General features: G+C 36.7%; 1 protein-coding gene across 13 annotated transcripts in view; it reads left to right on the forward strand.

Annotated features, from left to right (window-relative positions):
* Positions 1-16,684, forward strand: part of PIP5K1B (phosphatidylinositol-4-phosphate 5-kinase type 1 beta) — a 1,685,295-nt gene that overhangs the window by 1,202,642 nt on the left and 465,969 nt on the right. For all 13 annotated transcript variants that reach the window (XM_044064337.1, XM_044064336.1, XM_044064340.1 and 10 more), the window contains one exon: positions 4,936-5,088. In XM_044064337.1, the coding sequence (XP_043920272.1) occupies positions 4,936-5,088 (153 nt within the window). The remainder of the gene's footprint in view (positions 1-4,935; positions 5,089-16,684) is intronic.

The following is a 16,684-nucleotide window of genomic DNA, read 5'->3' on the forward strand; positions in this document are numbered from 1 at the left end:
AAAGAAGCAGCAAAGATTTCAATAGCAAATTTCCAACTTTATCTTCCTCTGCTGATTCAACTTATCATTATGCTCTCCTAAAACAATGCAAACCTAGCTACAAGTGATCACATAACAAAAGAACATCGCCACAGGCCACTAGCACAAAATCGCTCTCACCAGCATCCTCTGGCAAACTGGGCTGCTCACTGGCTTGAACTCCACTCCCTTCTCACTATCACCCTCTTCTGTAACTCCAACCTATTACCACACCAAATGTCCCATCCCTCCAACCCTCCCACCTACCCAGACTACCCAATTCCAGCACTAGACAGCTAAACCATCACTTTGCACAGACAGCTCACCTCCAAAGCAGGAAGCAATAGCCACTCTATGGAACCTACTCAACTCAAATACTACCAAATTATACCACTCACTCCCACCCACAATTACCACAAACAAACTCACTCCAAAATACTAAAAAAACCAAAAAACCAGCCTTAAACTCCACTTAAAAAACTAACCCCATGCCCCCTCAATCCCACTCTATTCTCTTCCTCCCCATTCAACCACTACCACTCTCTGTCATGATTATAAACTGTCAGAGCAACTACTTCACAGATTCTTAGCCTGCATTCTTTTCTTCAGTGTTTTCTTCTTTCTTCATGTTAACAGATAAAGATGTCTGTTGTCTACTGATGTTCTATGTGTATGTTGTGTATCTGTGTCTTGTAAGTATGTGTATATGTTGTAAGTAATTATTTGTTCAATATGTAGTCAACTTATTTATCCAGTGTCCTCTTCTTTTTTTAAATTTAAATAAATAAATAAATAAATAATTCGACGGTGGACACTGGACACAAATAAAACAATAAATAATAAAATCATGCCATTAACTTGCTTGTACAGATGTTTTTGAAACATAAATACATTGTTAGTCAACAATTTCTAATAAGCAACATAACAAATCCACATTCATATTAGCCACATTTGATTGACTTAATATATAGTTCTTAAAATGATTAATACCTTCAGTGTTAGGGATGGAGGTAAACTGTGAATCTACATCTAATGTCACCATGTAACAAGTAATAATCTCATTTGTCCTTGTCCAGTCAAAAAGTTGCTGTAAAAAATCACTACTATTTTTAATAATCATAGTCAAGGTATCCAGAACAATTTTCAACTGGTTTTCAAGGAACTTTGAGATAAGCTTAGTGGCCCAGCCTCTAGATGATACAATATGGCATAGGGGTGGGTTTTGCAAGGATTTATGAATTTTGGGTATCCCATAAGTAATGGGAATAATGGGAGTTTCAGTATATAAATATTTAAATATATTCTTAGAAATTTGTCCTTGTTGGAATATACCATAAATTTGTAAGTTTACATAATGAACAATCTTATTAACTATCTCCCAGTTTATAAGCAAATAGCCATCCAAACTTAACATAGTTGACATAGTATCCATATAATACTCTGCTTCTAGTACTATCACTCCCCTGCCCTTATAAGCAGGTTTGATAGCAATATTATCATTATTATATTATGACTGGATAGCTTGATATTCTTCTTATTTCTAATTATAAAACAGTTTATTATTTTTTGAGCCATATAACTCATACAGTTCCTTTTAAACCATTCTTTCAAATACTGAAACAATATTGTTAGACCGGTATAAAATACTGCTTCTATGAAGTAAATCAGCTATATTTTCTACATTTTGTGTTGTATGGTTAAACGCTATTTTCATATTGAGGTTTCTTATGAATAGTTTTAATTCCATCAGTATTTGAAAAATATCCAAAGTACTAGCAGGAACAAATGTAAGTCCCTTATTAAGTATTGTAATCTCATTTTCATTTAAAAGACATTTAGATAAATTAAATACAATACCATTAAGCTGTCCTGTTAATGTTTGGATTTCAGTGTGTTTTTTGCATTCACTTATAGTTCCTCCACATTGTTACTTTTCCATCCTCATTGTCTGTGGGCCCTCTTCCATTTTGGTGGTATTATAAAGGGATCTCACTAAGGTAAAGGAAAATCCAGAGGGTCCAGGGCAATAATGAGGTCTGCATTAACAGTAGTGGTTATATTGTTGGAGACAGTGGAATTTGAAATATCCCTCATAGATAAATTATCTGTTAAGCCCTGCAAAGTTGGTGGCGTCTATATAACCTGATTGAAAGTTTAGGTTAGCGAATACCTAAACGTGGACCTGGTAATATTGAAAAGTTAAAACACCGAATGGCTGATTTAATGTAGGGAATGAATTCCCTTGGGTGCAAAAAAAAAAAATTTAAACCGAAATAAAATGGGGGCCTTCGCCCCCCCCCACACACACACACACCCCGATGTGGGGGGCTATGCTCCCCCACACACCCCTAACTAAATATACCAACTCCAAGATCGTTCTACAGTGGGGAAAAAGGCAAAATCCACATAACAGCCAAGGGAATTTGTTCCCTGCGTTAAATCGGCCGTTCACAGTTTTTTGCTTTCGCTATTACCAGATCGTTTAGGTATTCTCTAACCTAAACACTCGATCAAGTAATAGGAACCCAAGTTGGTGTCAAGTTAGAACTATCCAGAGGTGCAGTGGGAGCTATTGTTGAAAGAATCTGTATAACATTGATGGAATTAACCATCTCGCTGATGTGAAGTAATCGTTCCCCATGCTCTCTGCACATTTCAGATTGGGCCGTGTAAACACATGATCCCTTTTGAAGTCATTGATATCACATTTCAGCTTCCTCCTCTTTATTTCAATGAGCTTCTGCTCAAAATACAACATTCTGTCCAGGACTTTGCTAAATAATATGGAGTGAATGTTTTCTATTAAGTTAACAGGATTTTCATAAAGGTCCATTACTTCATTTTTTAAACTAACTTCAGTGGGCTCAAAATATTGATTTGTCAGTCCCATATATTGAAAAGAACATGCCAAATTAATTTGTTGCCATTGTTTTAAGTAATTCAGGATATTTAGCCTGATATGTTGGTATTTTTAAGATGCAGAGTCCACGTGGAACAGTCTTAGTTTGGATATATGCATTAAAACTAAGACATTGCCACTGTAAATGTTTTAGACTTTGTATTTTCAATTCATAAACTTGCAGTTTCTCTTTATACTTCTATATGGATAAGTTACAATTAAATTCCATAGCAGCTTCGTCTTAGTTCAAATCCAACAACAGTACATTTTGTTTAATATCAATCAAATCTTGAATATGTTTTACCGGCTTGTATTGTACATTACTGGTTGAAGGTCAATTGCATAAGCCACTCATGTCAATTCCGGTATCCACAAAAACAACAACATAAGCAATAAAAATAGGATTATAAGTCCGGACTCACCACGACCTCCAAATGATAAAATAAACAAACAATAGTGTGGAGCCAAGAGTCACTGATAAATGTAAATAGTGCAAATAAAACCTTTCGAACAAATGCTTTCTCAGGCAAGAACATATCAAACAAAAAAGGCATGCATTTATTCTCTTAAGACAAACCTATTAAAATTAGTCAGATAGTAAAACAATAAAACAATTAACTTATTAAATAATCAAATAACAAATGAGTACATACTTTTCAAGGAGACTTACCAGTAGCTACAGGATAATTAATAGATCAGGGTAATTTCTGTGATTTATTTTCTTGCATAAGATGAAGGACCTACAGGTTCTTGAGACATTTATTGTAATGTTGAGATCAACTTGCTGATATAACCCCCACACACGCTCACACACACACACACACACACACACACACACACACACACACACACACACACACACACACATGCACACGTACACTCACACACAAACATAAAGACGAAGCAGTAATTGCTGGCTAAAAACTGAGAGCCCTGCCTCATCTTTATAGAACTGGTAGGAGAGATGGAGATTATGAGCTTGGCCATGTAGCTTGCTTACTAGCTGGGGAGTTCTCAGCAGATGAAGTTTCACTTGTTGATTTTAATTTGCCAATCTGAAACTCAGTGTTCAGACTTTATCATAGTAAATCACGGCCTGCAACGTTTCTGTGTATGCATCAGCTAATCTCACTGACAGTGGTTCACTCCTTGTAGTGCTTTCCCATTTCTCTATGATTATGTGAACATAGAATCAGTATATTTAAGCAAGAGGGGTTTGGAGGCTGAATCATCTATATTTTTTTCCACTGGTTTCATTGAGGAATGCCCTCCCACCAGGTACAGGCGTACCTATCCCTTCCTGCCACTCCATCAGTTGCATGAGCCGCTAGTCAAAACCAGGATGACTGGGCCAAATAGTGTACACTTCTTAAAATAATTTTGTAAATAAGATGTACTACAAATTACACAACTAGCATATTTACTATTATTTTATTACATTATGTATGTTATATATATTTTTTAAGAATGTGTGGTTAACCAAATGGATTTTTAAATTAAGCCTGCTTTCTCAGGACTTTTTTCAGCAGTAAAAAACTATGCTTTCCAAAATGTGCCCTTTCTGGGATAAAGGGTGATGAACTACTCCTAGAGATGCAAGACCTAGTTATGTCCCTGATAGAGAGGTTGAGGCATGCAAATAGAACTTGTGGAACAACAATAAGGTGATGTAAAAAAAAAATGAATCGTTGCAGTGACCCACCAGAGTAGTAGCTGCATGGCATTTGGTGGGTTTGAAATCAAAGAATGCATACCTGTTTATTTTGCATTTTTGTACTTCTGAGGACAATACCAAGAGCAGTATGAAAAATCTTTTGTGACAGCATCTTTACATTCAGCAGAACCTACTAACTGGCATTTCAGTCTGACTCTCAGTATTCTGGTGCATATGGGGTAGCTAGAAAATTTATGAAGTTGCCATTCACATTTCAGAAGCTGTTTCCTAGATGAACTTGTGGAATAATTTATTATACTTCATCATAATGTGATTTTTATGTTTTTTTATGTTCTTATTCCAGTACTCAATATGCAAAGAACCTCTAATAGAACTTTCCAATCCCGGTGCTAGTGGGTCCTTATTCTTTCTAACAAGTGATGATGAGTTCATCATTAAGACGGTCGAACACAAAGAAGCAGAATTTCTGCAGAAGCTGCTGCCAGGTTATTATATGGTAAGTGATTAAACTGTCGAGTCTTCTGTGTTTGGTAGCATACTACAGTAAGAATAACTAGGGTCACTGGAAATTTGTAGGCAGAAAATTTCTACATTTTCCCAACTTTTTTACTGTGCTTAAATCAAAATCTGCAGTTTCATGCATTGTATTATTTTTATTAAATTTTAATGAATATTTTATAACCTGTGTATACATTAAGTAAAACTAGTCAACTGTGCTAATAAAAATGAAGCATTATTTTATATGGTAAAAATGGATCCAATAATATATTTTTTGTAGCTTGAGTTCCAACTTTGTACAGGTACTTCTGATAAGCTAGTCTACTAACACAGACAATTGCATAACTTTCCAGTGTCACAATGAGTAAAATAGTGGTTTTAATTCAACAATAATATTCAAGTAAATAAAAGTAATGGAAACTCTGTCAAATCTCTAAAAACTGAGTACTGGTACCTGACTACATGTTGTAGACAATTCAGAAAAAGTACACTTCACAACTTTTTGTTTTAAAAGACAGCCCTTCTGCAGTACATTGACATGAATACATGCAGCACTGTAGTGCTACATGCCAATGAGTTATTCCTATGTAGAGGCTTATGCTTGTTAGCCATGTTCTCTCCACCAGAACTGCCTGCAGTAAGGCATTTACAAAGCCTCCTTATGCTAATGGACATGGCCGACAGCTTGTTTTCACCTACTGCAGTAGAAATAAGTGCTGGGGAATTTAGTGGTCAGGCAGTATTAAGATGTGTCTTTGCATGTGCATGTGTTTGTGCGTGTGTGTGTGTGCATGTGTGTGTGTGTGTGTGTGTGTGTGTGTGTGTGTGTGTGTGTGTGTGTGTGTGTGTGTGTGTGTGTGTGTGTGTGTGTGTGTAATGAATGTGGGAATTTGAGTTTGGGGGTTGGGGTGTCCTGTCATACCTCTACACTTCGTTAGGCTAATGAGCAAATCCTGCAACACTGGGGGGGAACCACAGGATACCATGGATAGCTGTAAATACATGGGTCTGGAGTAGCGGTAGATACCAGGTATAACTGTACATATGTGGGTCAGGGTGACCAGTAGACACCAGGGATACATCTTTAAGAACTTGCCTTAGTGACACTTAAACAAGATGTGAGTTAGGGGTAAACACTAGCCACAGAGATGACAAAAGGGGGAACACAAACACTCGTATATCACAGTACATTCAAAAAACAATATTACAATTCTAAATGTCTCGGAATTGATTGTAAAAGTATATTTATGCTTGAGGGTTTGTTAGAGTGGAAATTGGTATTGTTAACTGAATGCTAAAAACTATTTTGCATTTTAAAACTGAATTTCTGTCTAAGCTACAAATGAGAATAGTTCTTATTCATCCAGGTGACTTAAAGAATAACCAGGATGATTTTAAGGACAGTTACCTGTATTAATGTTGAAAGTGCTTGGGGAATAACTGCTTTGGAATTGAATAGGAATGTATGAACATTTTAAACATCTTTTCTATAACAAGATTAATTAATCCCTTGAGCATAAATGTAATTTGACAGCAAAGATCAACTTTACCAACAATAACAGAGGGGATATACATTTTTTACATGATTACTGATATAATGTATTGCTTTAGAATCATGCAAGTGTTACAGTGTACTGAAATCATGAACATTTGGAGACTCACTTGAGTTAACAAAGTACAAAACTTGATTCTTGGAAAAGTACTATTGTCTTACAGCCAGTATGATACTTAATAGTCGGAAGTAGTAGCAAAATGTAATGGGGAAGCAGCCTAGAGCAACTTGGTATTCAGCATCTTCTGTTCTAATGCCCATTTAACAGAACTAATAGGCCAAGTACTAGTAAGTGCAATGTTTCATTTTATTTTACATTACTGTAAATATTGTGTAATGCATGAAGGCAATAGGAATATTTTGCTTTATTTTACATGGTTATAGATATGATTTTATGCACATAGATAATGCACATGGATATTAACAGAGGGCAGAATACCTCATCATTTGGAAGGGTTATTAATCCTATAGTACATGAGACAAAGACAAAACACTGTATATTTCTGATTCTTTGAAAAGTACTGTCTGAGAGCAGGTAATGTGCAGTGATAGTGAAATATGGTCAACTGATAAGTCAGGAAACAAACCAGGGAACTACAGAGTAAGAGGAGAATATCACCAAGCATTCCATCTGGGTTCTCACTGACTCAATGCACTAGAAGGATTATATTGGCTACTTAGGACCAGGTCTGCACTGTACCAGCTTCTGGTGGCTGTAGAGCCTTCCACGTACCAGCTACCTAAGCTTAGGTTCTACACAATTATCAGACTGCCTGTTTCTGACCAACAGGCTTCTGTGGGGAAATAGGCTAGATGTAATTGACTAGCTTCTGCAGGGATGGGGCCTTACAGATTTAAATTACAAGAAGTGAGGTTTGCTTAGATTGGGATGCAGAGCAGTGTAAATTCTGTTGGGCAAGCAGTACAAGCCAAGTCTATGAAAGATAAGGCAACATTTGGATCCTTGTTGTAGAGCATCATTTTCATTAACTTCTGTGACAGTTTTTGTTTGTGTTTGTTGTTAAGCTGGAATCTAGGACATTGCTGATACTTATTCATTTGCCTGATACTAGACAAAGTAATCAACCCAGATCTGTGTTTTGTTTTGTTACTTACTGCGTTATTAATTGAACCCCAGTTTTAGTACTGTACATATGCAGCAAATCTCCATTTAACATTCAGTATTCTGGTTAAACTCATTATCTGCTATTGTTTATGTGACTGACTGCACCTTGCATCATGGATAGTGTAAAGTGCTAGTGACAGTGACAGTGCTAGTGACAGTGATAGTGCTTATGTATTTGTCACTTTCTGAAGCATTTTTGTTTTACAGTTAATTTAATTTACAGTTATACTCCTCATGTTAAAGAAAGCTGTAAGTGATTTTATAGAAAAAAAGGAAGATTGTATTGTGTTTGTTTTTTTTTTTTAGTTTCAGTGCTGTGATAGGTATCAGGTGATGATTTACATACATTTAAGAAAAAATATGGATAAACATAGCAATATACTTCTTTGAAATGCAAGGTCCCACTTACAATATAGTCTCAATGTAAGGTGTTTTACCTGCAAAAACATGTTGTTTCTAGGAAGTAAACAAATATCATAGATTGTTTTAGCATGAGAACACACACATACATCAATTTAGGTAGTGAGGCATTGCGAGTTCAGTCTTTCATGATATCATGTCAGAGGTTTTCAGATCTGAGAATAATTTCAGGTGGCCATCCACATCAGTAAAATGAAATGCAAAGGCAACACACTTATTTTTTAATTGCTAACTGTATAATTTGTCATTCTTTATGCTAAGGGCATTATGTCCAACTCCAAAGGTTTGTTACATATACTTGCTTCAGAAAGTGACCAGTACACTTAATAATCTATCTCAATGCAATTTATACTATTGTGTGTTACACAGAGTATACATTTTTGTCTTTTTTATTGTTTATCTGATCATTTGCTTGTAAAAGTTAGCCCCATAGACTTTATTACTATTGCCTTAATACTTAGAGTGGAAGTTGCCAGCTTTTTAACTGACTCATTGAAATTATCACTGTTGTTCTGTTAACTGTACTGTTATTATTGTTAAGTACCTTGCTGTTGTTGCATTGTTGTTCATTACTGGAAATATCTAAGGCATACCTCTCAACTGTCCAGATCTTTGCAGAATGTCCAGATTTTGTCTCATATTTTTGACCTGTTTTTTATAAAATTGTGTTTTTTCTGGCAAATTAGTTGCAAGCAAAGACTGAAGTTAGAAAAAACTGACAGACATTTGACTTTCAAACTTCATACCTTTCAGAAAATTTATACTAATGCACAACCTCTTATTCTATCAACTTTCTAAGTTTATAAAAACAATATTTAAAAATTGTTCCTTTTTTGGGGCTTTTGTCCCACTTATTTATGGCTTTGTCCAGATTTCTTGCTCTAAGAGGTTGAGAGGTATCATCTAAGGTAATATTGCACAACTGCTTATACTATTTCAGGTAATCTGTGATGGTGGCCATTATTGATACAAGTTAGAAACTAATGTATTATGTCAGTTATTGTACTTTTTGGTGATTGGTGTTGTTGTGTTGCTGTTTGCTACTAATTGTTACGGATTGCTCTCCTGTAAATGACATTTAAAGCTACTGCTCCTCAGTACTGCACTAAGACAGTATTGGATTACAACTACCTGTTATACTTTACTGTTCATGCTGTTTGCCCTGTTAACTGCACTGTAATTGTTTGCTGCACAACTATTACACTTGAAACTATTCAGACTATCTATAACTATAGCTGTACAGCTACTGCACCTGCAGACAGTGGGTCAGATGACCTGATGCTCATTGTTGCTACTAATTAGATACAGGTCAGATTAACCTTAACCTGGTACTTCAGCTAGTATTTGCACCACTTGTTACATGTTACTGGTTACTTTACTGTTGCTAGATATTCTTGTTCTTTATTTCTTTCTTTTTTATTTATTTTTGCAGTTATATATTCTGCTACTATTACTTGTTGTGTTGTCTTCTAGTTATTGAAACCACAGTTACATCTCATATTCTTCTAGCATCTGCCCACATCTTGTATTATCATTTTCTAGTCCAACCTATCATATCCTTCTGCCTTATAGCAAGAGTAGGTTATCAAGCTGTCCTGTTTTCTCATACACCTTTTACTGACCATTATGGAATCTCAATCAGCTGCTGACCCTTCTGTAGGAAGCCTAATAATGCTAGGTATTATGAGACAGTGTCACAACTGCCTCGTGCTTACAGAAAAGCTTTTGCTTCTACCTCACAATGATTCAGTTTGTGTGGGGATTTAGGCTACCCTGTCACCTCAAAACCCTTAGTTCACACAGAAATACCCCACTTTCACCCTAAACATCCATAGCCAGTAAACATAGCTCTGTGAGTCCCAAAGCTACAAAATACAAGCCCTTAAAGCTACCGAGACTGAATCCATTCATATTAATATTTCAGTAATAGATTTCTCTTTTATCAAACATACAGACACCACACTCACCAGCCTGGATTTATTATTTACCTACTTATTTATATATATTTGTTAATTGGAGTAGGGCAGTGACCAGGGTCAACACTGAGGAAGAATAACACACACACACACACACACACACACACACACACACACACACACACACACACACACACACACACACACACACACACACACACACACACACACACACACACACACACACACACACACACACACACACACACACACACACACACACACACACACACACACACACACACACACACACACACACACACACACACACACACCATACAGCAGTATGTCCACAGATGGTGATTAAAACATGTAAACAGAGTAATATTTTGGATCTGCAGTATGGATATTGATAAAAGACAGTGAGTAATAGCATGTTTAAGAAAAGGCTGCATACACTTGTCAACAATGGTTCAAACATGAAAACAAAATAGCCCTGCCTTACATTGTAAATAACAAAAATATCTTATGTGAAAACACTGTAAGAGAAGGTATCAGTAATTATGCAGATGTTAAGACTGTAAAGATTAGAGAGGGAGAGAAAAAGAAGAAATACAACTTGATTGATAGAGAGTTGTAGAGGAGGTTAGTACTGGTTTTAGATAATGTAACATTTAATGCTGGGAAGAGGAGTAGAAGTGTAGAATCCTTCCATTCCTGAAAAATGAAATTATGATGATCCAGTGATCCAAATATGACCTTAGGCACTCTATCCAGAGAGATTTGCAGAGGAATATGATTGACCTTGCTGTGCTTGTGTCTGAGGCAGGAAAGATACTGGGGTACTTACGTATTATCGCAACCACATTTGCAACATGCAATAAATCTTCATTTTGACTCAAAGTATATCTGTTAACTATAAAAGGTTGTTGTGAAGTGTTACCTGCTGTTGTGGGACATTGGTAATGGGTTTGGAAGAGGAATAAGGGGGACATTTCTTTTTTAGCGTCCTTTACTGACGTCAGGTCATGAATAATGCGATCGACATGCCTGCTCCTTGTCAGTGCAGTGAAGAATGATGGTTATTTTATTGTGGAACATGTTGTTGAATGTGTACTACTCGGAGTGGGAAACAAACTTCATATAGCAAATGAAGTATGGGGAAAAATTAACACACGGCACTTGCAATCATGGCAATAAATTACAGTGCAACTGTATGCAAGAAAGCATACATTCACACTCCTTCCCTGGATCAAAAACCCTGAATTCCTAGTTCTGATCTTACCAAACATAATGCTACTGAGGAGTGTATGGGGTGAGTTTTGGTCGGCAATAATCATAACAGGTACATTTACCTGTAAGGAGTAGTAACATTTCACAGACTTTGAAAGGTGGTGCTTCTCTTGTTTAGACCCTGGTGAGTTGGAATTTCACGTAACATTTACGGCCGTAAAGCAGCAGTCATGTGTTTACTTCGGCCAAGGGCACTACCTGCAAACAGCAAATTTGCCATGTTTCCTGTTCGTATGTGCAACACAGTGTGACCCAAAACTGGTTAACAGTTTATAATACCCTTCTTCCATTAACAGACATAGTTTCGGGGAAAACAGTGTAAAGTATGCCACCTCCGAAAAGTGGTTGCGATAATACGCAAGTAGCGATACTGGGTATTTTGCCATCGCTCAAAATGATGCCAAGATTAGGTGGTGGTTTTAGCATAATGGTTAAGGTCTTTGCCTCATAGACCTAAGGTACAGGGTTTGATTCTGATCTTGGATTATTGGCTAGGCTTAAAATGGCCCTTAAGGATAGTTAGCCTAGTATTCAGCTATGGACCTATAAGGTTTAAAGACAAGATAATTGACTTTAATAATGCAGTATGCAGCTGGTGTCATTCTAGGGGGAGCCAGTATGGGATGACTGGGAAGCCTTCCTGCTTGATCAACAACAGTCTGCCCCCTCTTTCCATGGATTTCACAGAATAGCTAAAACCTTTGTCGCCAATGGTGACATTTTTTAATCAGAGTCCATTCTCTACCTAGTGCATTTTAATATGGAATAAGTTAAGGTCGGTGTTTGCATTGCCAGAAGTCTTAACAAAACAATGTCCAAACTTGAGATCATCGTGTAACTTAAATGCATTAATGTACATAAAGTTACAGAGACATGGTTTCAGAGCAGTGAAAGCACTCATGCTCCTGAGATGTAATGCCTGTTATGGCTTCAAACCTACTGGCAAATGTGGGGGAGTATCAGTATTTACCAAGGATATATTACTTCTTGACTGATTCCTTACAAGCACAAATTTGAACTCTTAATTGTCCAAATCACGCTAAATAAGCCTAATTACCATTTAATACATAGAACACCTTCAGTATCCCCTACTGACCGCAATAGCCATTTTAATGACTCAGCTCAAGTCCCCATTAATCTCAACATATTTATATAGAGGGAGTTCAACTAACAATCAGTAAACCTGCTGAGCTATACTGTCAATGGTTGACATTCTCAAGACTTCCTTGACATTATACATGCGCAATTCCTTGTACAAATAATTTACCTTCCCATGGGGGCCCAAATTGCCTTGCTGTTATCTTCACAAGAATCTGCTCTTTTTGCACACCTCCATATTTATCATCTCCAGTTTAAATCAGACCATAAATCAATGACCTTTTTCCTTTAAAACCAGTGTTGCCTCCCCTCCAAATAACTTGGTATTTAGATATTTCTCAAAAGCAAACCTTCAATTACTTAATGACCTAAACAAATGCTGCTGTAGTCTTCCTCCTTTGAACCCTATTGCTAAAGCCACCACCTGTGCCTCTGACTTTTCCTCCCACATAAATAGCAATTAATAAGGTAGTATTTTCTGGGGTCCATGTTTAACCATTGAATAACATTTGCATCGAATGTCTAAACATCAAACCCTATCCATCAAAGATTAATTCAGCGAACATTTATTTTTTTCAACAGGGAAAGTAACTAGTTAACCAACACTTCCCTGCCTCACACAATGCAGTATTTTGAATCTACCCAGGTGGGGGGGCTTTGACCCCCACCCCCCCTAACTATATATATACCAACTCCAAGACCACACTACAGCAGGGACAAGGGCAGATGAGGAAGTGTTGGCCAACTAGTTACTTTCCTGTTCGCTGAAATGAGTATTTGTTGACTGAACATTCAATGGATAGGGTTTGATGTTTAGCCGTTCAATGCAAATGTTATTCGATGGCTAAACATAGACCCCTTATGCAGATCAAATCTAATGAGAAAGTAAAAAAGAAATCCCTGTGCTGAGATGTACTTATAATTAAACTACACACCAAGAGCAGGAAATTACTTAATGCTTATAAAAGGTCCCATTATATCTTAAAAGCACACTTAAGCAAATTAGAAAAAAAAAAAACTTAAGGATGGCATTAAGAAGCTAAAAATCTGAATATGAACTAAAAATAGCCATTGAAACACAAGTAACCATTTTTGTAACTAAGTCAATAAGTTAAGAACTAATGCCCAGCAGTGTTTAGAGCTAGTCCACATAATAATACCCCCTCTGACCAAAAGGAAATAGTAATATTCTAGCTGACAAATTTAGTTTAAAATTTACAGTACCCATAGTTGTAAATATTTCACAGATTCCACAGGTGTAGCCACTCCTTATGACTACTAGGGAAAAATCCTGTCAGCCCTTTCAAAAGCTAAAAACACCTAATCAGTGGCTCCTGATAACATACCAGGTTGCCTGATTATTAATGCCAATTGCAGCCTACTAATCTCTTTAATCTAATCCTCTCCACTGGTTACCTTTCTGAAGCCGAGAAAGCAGCCATCATAAAGTTGTTACACAAGGGAGACTCAACCACAGACCCTGATAGCTATTACCTTGTTAGTCTTGCTAGTCTCATAAATTAAGCTATGGAAGATACTATCTGATTAATCTGGACTTTGAAAATCTCTTAACCCTGGATTTGCATAAATCCATCTTTGTCAAAGGCAAGTCTTGTTTAACCTTGTTGAATTCTTCAGTCATTGAAGGTGCAGATAGGGGTTACACATTACATGCAGCATGCCTGCAGCTGATGAAGGCCTTTGACAGTAATCCATATATAAGTTATTACTTTCAGGCTTGTAAATTAAAGATAACTTCACATGGTGTATTGTTGATAGCTAACTAGTTGCCCTAAATAACTCATGTGGTTAGAGTTGCAGGTACCACCTCTGAAAGTAAAAACGTTACCAGTTTATGCCATGGGACTCAATGCTGGATCACCTTCTCTATGGCTTCTATTTCTCAGACATTCAAGCCAATACTCCTGACCTTTGGTTATATCCGTATGTTGATGACTGTATACCGGCATGGGTCAGGGTATTTTAACAACTGATGCAAGTACAATGGTGTCAAAATAAATGTGAAAAAATGTGCACAGATCATTTTGTAAACAGAGCATTTACAAGTCATACTCCAGTGAGATACTGGCATGGATTTAGGCACTGTTATTGATACTTCCTTCTCTTTTGACTATCATGTCTCCACAGTAGTTGAAAAACTCTTCAATCTGATCCAAATAGTTTCCAAAACCATTTCTTCTAGATCTGAAAAAAGTCTTAATTCCCCTTTACTCATCACTTATCACACCCATTATTGAATAATTCCCCTTATTGCATGTACTTGTTGAATCATATCATTCAAGTTGAGAAACCTCAGAAATTTATAAGTAAAAAGGAAGAAAATGGCCTTTAAACACTCAGTTACCCTGACAGGCTAGCAACCCTTTCCTTGTATTCATTTCTTGCAGACTCTTCCGTGGTGATTTTTGTCTAGCCTTTCAAGCCATGAATGACCCAACCCTCCTTGACCTCCAGTTCCTTGCAAGAAAAATGTACTCTCAAATCCCCAGGTTAAAGAAACTAAGGCTTCATCAACAGATAAGTAAGACACGTTGTCATGGCACTTTCTTATCTCAATGATTATACCACACCTCTAGAACAAGCTTCCACTATGTGTCAAGCAGAGTATCACAGGTGCCACCATCCAGAGTAAACCTAGTCAGACGAAGAGCCCTAAATTCTCCTTTACTTTCTCTGGTGTTGCCCTTCTAGTGGGTGGAGGAAACTTTTGAATATGGTTTAATGACTAGGCCTGTAATGCTCTGCAGGCTGAATACTTAACTGTGAACCTATCATTCTAAATCAGAGTTGCAGCCATCTATTTGTTGCAGGTTTCTCTCTTACTTTTATTTATCTCACCAGTTTTGCAGTTCATGTATTTCTATAACCATTCAGTTTTATACATAGCATAAACTGGCTAAGACAAGTGCCAGACATGTGTCAGTATTATTAAGTCTGATCTGCAAAGCCCCACTGTTTCGAAGAACAAAGATATCTTAAATATAAAACAGGCATGAGTAAGCTGCAAGAAAAGAAAACCATTGTCTGGATAGGCCATCTCCCTTCTCTGTGTGTAAATGTCTACATTGTTCTTAGTAAAACATTGGCCATCCAAATTTCTGAAGAACACTGCATTGGAATGAGAACATCAAAATTGTCAGTTTGAGTTCGATGCCTAGGTGGCATTACAAGAAAAATGTTGACTTGCTTGAAAATTCTACTGATTTGTATTCCTTGTTCCTTTCTTAAAAAAAAATCTATAAATAAAAAAAAAAAATAGCAATAATTTGTAGAGAACATATTAAGCCATTTCAAAGCTGAAAAGTCTTTAATGCTGCAAGACCTGTTCCTTTCCTAGCAAGATACAGCTGAAAGTGGTTCAGACTTTACTGTCATTTTAAAATATATGCCCGTCTTTTCCTTTATACTGCCATCTTAGAAAACGCATACAGAAATACAGAAAGGCACATGCATGTATTCATACACACGCACCTCAGTCTTGCAACTGTCGACCTTCAGGAGACGTAACAATAAAAATCTATACCTGCTGCTTAGTCTGTTAGTGTACAAACTAGTATTGAAAGTGAATGCTAAAATATTAGTTTATATTTTAAAGCTGCAGCTTAGTCTAAGCTTCAATCAGTGAGGGTTTTCTTATTCATCTGGGTGACTTCATTAACTGATGACTGGGATAATATGAAGAGGAGCTAATGTCATTCACATATAATGTATAAGAAGTGTTTTAAGTATTTATTGATGTTTTTAAGGTGAACAATAATTTATGAATGCTTTGAATGACTTTCTACACTGAGACCAGCTGACACTTCATCCTGATTTTTTTTTAACAGCAGATACCAGCTTTAGCACTGCTAACAGTGGGTGGTATACATTTATATGATTACAATTATCAGTCGATGCGCTATTAGCAGGTGCATGTTCTAGTACACACCACACCTGAACATCTGGAACCTGTACACTTGGGGAAGTAATACGTAGTATAGGTGTCCTGAGTCTTTGAAGCGTGTTATTTACTGAGAGCTGGTTCTGTGCATTAATAGCCATATATAGATAAATGGAATATTCCTGTGTATTTTACATGATTACAAATAGTGAGCATCTAGAGGTTCTGCTATTTCTAATGTGCACATGCACTTGTAAAAAAATAAATGACCCTGAGGAAGCAGCAGAT

This window comes from Protopterus annectens, chromosome 2.part2, assembly GCF_019279795.1.
Source record: "Protopterus annectens isolate FY-2018-M chromosome 2.part2, PAN1.0, whole genome shotgun sequence".
Taxonomy (NCBI): Eukaryota; Metazoa; Chordata; order Ceratodontiformes; family Protopteridae; genus Protopterus; species Protopterus annectens.